At 34.8% G+C, this 6,895-nt stretch overlaps 1 protein-coding gene across 3 annotated transcripts in view; it reads left to right on the top strand.

The window, feature by feature from the left end:
- Nucleotides 1-6,895, top strand: part of CERK (ceramide kinase) — a 43,399-nt gene that overhangs the window by 16,414 nt on the left and 20,090 nt on the right. For all 3 annotated transcript variants that reach the window (XM_027892142.1, XM_027892144.1, XM_027892143.1), the window contains exon 6: nucleotides 813-958. In XM_027892142.1, the coding sequence (XP_027747943.1) occupies nucleotides 813-958 (146 nt within the window). The remainder of the gene's footprint in view (nucleotides 1-812; nucleotides 959-6,895) is intronic.

Genomic DNA, 6,895 nt, shown 5'->3' with positions numbered 1-6,895 from the left:
AGTGTATTTAAATTAGTTTTTCAGTTAAAGAATGTCAATGCTTTTAGAGTTCAGGGTGTGCATTTGATTATCATTCATGAAATGTATAGTGCTGTAAAATAGTTTTTTACTTCCTAGTATTTGCTTGGCTGTGGACTCTCTGCTGAGCTTTAACATGTTGAGGATCTGTGTAGCTGCTGCACCAGCTCTGACCTGAATTAAATTTGCAAAACAAAGTTTTGCATCTGGTAACATTCAGAACTCTGTTTCATTATGAGTGGTTATGTAGATATACATGACTTCTGTCTGTTTGATGGGCTCTCAGCATGTTCAAAAGAGCATGCAGGCATGCACTTCTGCTTTTTGACTTTCATATAATGCACATCCCTCTTAAATTGTGTAAATTATACTTTTGCCAAAAGTGGCAAATATTCAGTTTTCCCTTTTTAGTAAAGGTACCCGATTTCCATTTTGTGTACTTAGAAAGCTGTATGTACAGTCCTGTTCAGTGTTTTACTTGTACAGTGAATTTCCACTGATATTTGTCTGTCTGCACACAGCAGTAGAGGATAAAGATTTTTGTAGGTTGCATTCCAACATTTATTCCTAATGTTACAGATACATCTAGTTGCAATTGCAGTTGTGTAGCTTGATTTTTTTTTTTTTCTGCTTTTTGTTAATTGCCAATTGACTGTGGGCTACTATATTCTGTAAAAATGGAGGAGGAGAATAGAACAACTATTTTTTATGTGCCCCGTGCATGCCCTAAATAGAACACTTGCTGTGTTGTTTATTGACTGTTAGTGTGCATTCTAATTTGTGTTTCCTGGCAGTGTTGTTTGTGTTGGTGGGGACGGCATGTTCAGTGAAGTGATGCATGGTCTCATTGGAAGAATTCAGAAGGACTCTGGCATAGACCAAAATAATCCCAAAGCATCATTAGTCCAGTGCAATATAAGGATTGGCATAATTCCTGCTGGTAAGAAAGGGTTAACTTTCAGTTTAATTTATTCATTAACGCTTGAAATTTTTTCTTATTCATAACTTCTTGAATTTAGGCCTAAGTGTAAGGTCTGAGCAATGATATTCCATAAAGGCACCTAACTAAAGCTGTTTGTTTTCAGATATAATTACTGATCACGTGCAATTTTATTTAGGAAGAGTATTTTGTAAACAAAATCAAATCTTGATGTGTAACTTCAGAATTAATCTACTACTTCTTTTTTTGTGGCTTTTTATGTGTTAATGTGAGCTAAAATGTAGACAGTAGTACTCTTCTGAACACATTAATGAGTGGAATTTGCTGAACAGATAAACCTGATAAATATTTTTCCAGTTCAAAATGCTCCACAAATTTAGTTAGAATTGTAATAAGAACCTCTCACTGCTCTGGCAAACTCCAAACAAATGCTAAGATTTCTTCTCTCTTTTCCTCCATTTGTTATCACAGCAAGTATAGGGCAACTACAGCCGAGGAACAGTTTCCAGACCAAGTTGCAGTTTCTGCCCATTTTCAGAGGTGCTGTACATTCACAATTCTCCATGTCAGCCACTTTTTCAGGCCATCCTGACTACTGTCATTTGAGAGAAGTCATTCTTCAAATTGAGGTCATTAGTGGTTTTATTATTGCTATTTTTATTGACAGTGAAGGTACTCTTTGGATCAGTCTTGGTGTTTTACATCTAGTGTCCCAGGTGTTACCTCACCCTGCCCATTTGGTCCTCAAAGGTTGCTTCAAAAGGAGACTTACAAGATGATTCTCTCTTCCTGGACTGAGTGTTGCAATTATTTAACAACCATTATGTTGTTAACAATCATCTGTAATTCTCAAGTCTCTGTAGAGAGACGGACAGTTCATTCATTGTCTTTTCTATGCTGTTCTCTTTTTCTTGTCTGATGCTTGATCTTTGAAATAAAGAACTGGGATATGAAGTAAACACTGTGAGCTTCTGATCAGAATTAAAATAGAGTTTTCTGAGAAAATTTAGCACAGGTTGTAAAAATACACTAAATCAAGTAGTTTGGGTTTAGGTGACTAATGTTATGGTGCTTGCATCTTTGTGAAGAATGGATACAAACCCAAGTGGTCTGAATTGTTGCTTGGAAGAAGCTTAATTTTTTCTACTTGCAGTACAATAAATGTTAGGTGTCTAAAAGTTGCAATGTGAATATCCCCTTATGGTTTTGCACTCTTCGTGTTAGCTAGCACATTAAGGGTTCTGTATAACAGAATTACTGTATTTAAGTATATCCTGATTTTATTTGTTAAAGCTTTGTATTAAAGTCAGTTTGTGTAACAAAATTCACAAGAAGAGAATTTGAAGTGTTCTTTCTTTTTCTTATTTGGGAAAATTTCTTGAACTAAAGGTTTTTTACTTACATGATTATTTTCAGAAGATTTTACCTTCTCGTGATATATGACCATAAAAAGATACAATTGAAAAAATAGAACCTCAATATTAAGAGTTATTTGTTTGTCCTTATGAAAGACTAATCTTGCTTTTTCAATGATTTCTTAATGCATTTTTTTTTCGAATTGCACCCCAAAAGTATGAGTTTCACTAATATTTTAGTTTTGATAACATGTGTCAAGTCACTTTCTTCCCTTACACATTTTAATGGTTTTTCTGGTTGTGTTTTGTCCATTGTACTCTTTTACTATTTGAATGTACACTGTATATTCTATTCCTTGAACTAATATGAGGTACAGCCTTGTAATCAGTGCTATAATTCAAATATTTTCTCCAAGTCATTATTCAAATCCCTCAAAAATTATTTTTAGTGGTGTATAAGGAAGCTGGCCTTAAAAATCTATGAATTCATTTTTTCAAAGAGGATAATATATGTCGTGATCTCCTTTTATGTTGTGCAATATTTGGAATGATCCATTACTGTATATATGGGAAGATGCTTATTTACTGACAAAAGTAGTCAAATCACTGAACAAATCTTAGCCCTTTCTTAACACAACTAGACATTACTCTTTAAACTGAGTATGAAGTAGGCAAACCCACCCTGAAAGCATCAAGAGTTGTTTTTTTGTTTTGGTTTGGTTTTTTTTCAGTCCTTGGTGAAGCTGTTCTTGGTTCATCTTTGCTTGATACAATGAAGTTCTAGCCATGTATTGACCCCAACAGATACCTTAGTTCCATGACTGGTGCAAGAAATCTGTTCCAAAAACAAGTGAAATTCTTGAAAAGACTTTTTTTTTTTAAAACTAAACTGCTAGTCCTGAAATACAGCAAGCCAAAAGTAATAATGAAGTATAAATCATCCATCTAGAAAAGCTTCATCCGTTGTGGTCTTTCTAGATCTTTATAACCCACCCTTATATAAAAGTCCTAAGAGCTCATTAATAGATATTGAAGACAAACATTATCCATAGTTTAGAGATTAAGATGTAAAGCCCTGTGTGTCTTTTGATACATGGAGATAGTTTACTCAGTGATGACACGAGCCTGGGCTAAGGTGACACTGGATTAGTGGTTTTGCCTTTTTTATCATTTAGTTCCTGATGTCAAGCCGTGTTAAGAGAAACATGGCAGGTTGTGGCTTGTGGCTGTGATTAAACAGTTTCTGTATTCAAGCAAACACTCAATTCAGTCTTTGTTGAGATTGTCAATTTAGCTGTATGATGGTTTGAAATTATAAATGAAAGAGATTTAATGCTAAAACGCTCTTATCTGTATGACTGGGTTTGAGTAATTAGCTTTATTTCATAGCAGAATTTCATTGCGCAGGCTCCTTTTTTAAATGTTGAATGCTATTTGTGTATCATGGTTCTAACTTTCTGGAGTAAGTTCCTGCTTGGCTCCTTTTTTTTTTTTTTAAAACAGATGTGTCTGTTTCCAGGCAGTTTCTTTTCTTAGTGTGACTTATGGTTGAGAAATATAGCGATTTCTTATGCTTTATGGAACATCTTTATGAAATAGCTTGTGTTTTTATTGATATGAATAAAAGGCTTCTACTCAAATAGCAGTTTTAAGTTCTGAATTTCTCTTAGTTGCAGCCATTCTTCAAATCTGCCAGTGTAAATTGACTGATTGCCGTTGTAAACAGATTTGCTGTTAAGAGTACTTAGAGGTTGTAGCACACCAATGAAAACCTCTGCTTAGTTATTTCTTCATCCCAGCCTTAAAAGCTAGTTATTTCTTCCTAGCCTTAAAAGTACATTCAGTCATGGAGTCTCACTGCATTCAGAGTAGTAGTATGTCTCTATAAACCTTAAAAACAGAGAATCATGTCTGTTACAGGTTGTGACACTGAGGTTTCATCCAAACGTTTTAGTATTGCAACTATACTCTCTAGAGTAAGCCAATGTAATTCGTTGTTCTTATTAAACTTGGCACAGAATAGAAGGACAAAGCTGTCAGCTGCTGTCAGAGGACTCTTTAGTTAAAAAGAATGTACTAGATTAAATACTCTAATGATCTTAGCAGGTAGAAAAAAACCCATCCCACTTTATTCTGTGCACATAATACTATTGCATTTATTCCAAAAACCAATTCTGCAATGTACCCTGGGGATAGGGGAAAAATTCTTCCAAATAGTAGGGAAGATTGAATAAGGTATAGACATGAGTTAATAACTACAGTGATTTTTGGCTTCTAGTGTGTCCAGATCACTCTCTTTTTTTTTTTTTTGGAGGTCAACTCTGTAATGTCTAGGATTGAAGCATGCAGTATGATTATAATCAGCATGTTAATGTGTACCTGTAGAAGTTAAGAATAAGTGGCACAGGCCTCCTGTGTGAAGGTAGTGTAGAAAAATGGTAGAGGATCATTCACAAACTTAAAAAACAGATTCAAGTCAAGTAATGAAGCATGACTGAACTAATACTGCTGTCATCTAGAGTATAAAAATTCTCTTGAAAAATGTGTTATAGAATAGCAATAAAAGCTATCTTTTTTTTTTTTAATTACTCCAAGTGCTATGTCCACAGCCTTCTGAGTTACATTTGTAATATTTAATGATCTTTGCTGATTAGTTAGCATCTCATTTCGTAGGTCAGTGTATCTTTGAAATCTGAAGTGTAATTTTTTGTGTTCCTCCTTCAGCATTTTAAATCCATTATACTTCTTGAAATGTCAATCTTAGAGCTAAATACTGCATTTAATATAGTGGACCTGCTGTGGAGACAACTAAGTAAAGATTACTTATTCCTGTGATATTAATTTAATCTCTTAAATTTGCCATTATAGGTTTAATCCATTTTTGTTATACTGTGTTACTGAACTTAAGCTGAAGTGATTATCTATCAAGAAATCCCAGACTAAAATCCTTCTCAACTCTTTCTTTTTAAGCCAATCTGTCATTCTGCAGATGTTAAACTTGATTTATCTGGATGCAGAAAGTAAGGTGTATAAAACTTTGAGTAGAAATATGAGTGTAAGCCCAGGCCATTCATCTGTCCCCGTAACAGTAGCTTCTGCCCTTATTTTTGAATGTGCCCAATCCTTGTAATTTAAAACTCACTTCACAGAAAAGTCACTTTGTAGATTTTTTTAAAACACTAAATGCTATTTGACCCAGGAATGTGCGGTTGCTCTGTCATTAGTGTGACTCACCTGACATTTTGTCTGACTTCACAAAAATACTGCACATATAAGGGAACCCCACTGAAGTTGCTATTCTTCCTGTTTTTAGTGCAGAATCTTGCTCTCATACTAATTTGTCTGAGGATTCTGTGTATGCTGTGGGAGCACCTGCCCTTGTCAAGAGTATCTCACATGGAGCAATGCTTATAAGCTTTAAAAGTATTTCTGGTTTTTTATTAAATTCACTGTTTTCCATTGGATCAGCATCTATCTGACTTGCTTCTGTCACCTGCTTAGTTTAGTACTTCCAGTTGTTTCTAATTTGTTTCATTTTCCATCAATAAAAGCATGAAAATAAATATTTATCACTCACACCATGTGTGTGTTTTGGTTTAAGAAAACTTAATTGTGACTTAGTAGTCTAATTATATTTCAGATGATTAATTCTAGCACTTTGACTTTTTTTTTTTTTTGTTAGTCCACAGAATCAATGGCATGAACTCTCCCATACAACAAGGAAAGTGTTGGTTTTGCTCAACACTTTGGTGGTTCTATGACCAATTTAAAGCTTGTGACTTGGTGTCTGAGCACGTCTGCACGATTTGTCTGCTCAAAAATATCCAGCAATATTCACCTGTAAAGGGGAAATCTGGTGATTTAGCTGTACTACATTCTGTGTGGAGCAGTCCATCACTTTGCTTTCCTTAATATTGCTTCAGCAAAAACATTTTATGAGGAGTACATGCTCTTTAATAATTTAAATACGTACCTTGATCATTCCTCCTTGTGATTAATGAAAAGGAAGGATTTCTGTGATATTTTTTAAGTCATTAAATGTATTTATATAAAAAATTACATTTTTCATATTTGAGGAGGCAACAGACTTCAAGGAAAATGTGTAAAGTCTAGTAAAGATTCCAAATAATTATACTTTACAAAGACAAGTTGATGTGCCCTCTGCATACTTCACAAAATCACAGAGTGTGCTGAGTTGGAAGGGATCCACAAGGATCATCGAGTCCAACTCCTGGCCCTGCACGGGACCACCCCCAAGAGTCACACTTTTGGTGGGGAGGCTCCGAGACATACAATCACGATCTATGAGATCTCAAATATGTCCCTTTAATAGGATAGCTCAGAGGTTTTATAGCATCCGTACTCCGGGTCTCGTGACAAGAAACATACAATTGGATACAGACTACTGTCCAGCTGTAAACATCCATTACAAATACCTTTATAATTGGACATTAACAGATAACAGAGCGATAGTTTACTGTAACAAACTCCACCTTCTTCTTGCCAGTCATTTTTCTTTGTTCTTAAAAAGACACCCATAGCCATCTTGGGACCTATAACTTACAGTACTTATAAAACTATG

The sequence above is a fragment of the Empidonax traillii genome, unplaced genomic scaffold, assembly GCF_003031625.1.
Source record: "Empidonax traillii isolate 1590-97213 ecotype Southwest subspecies unplaced genomic scaffold, ASM303162v1 scaffold339:size995844, whole genome shotgun sequence".
NCBI lineage: Eukaryota > Metazoa > Chordata > Aves > Passeriformes > Tyrannidae > Empidonax > Empidonax traillii.
The sequence above is the reverse complement of the archived record's forward strand: the minus strand, read 5'-3'. Positions and strand labels throughout refer to the sequence as shown.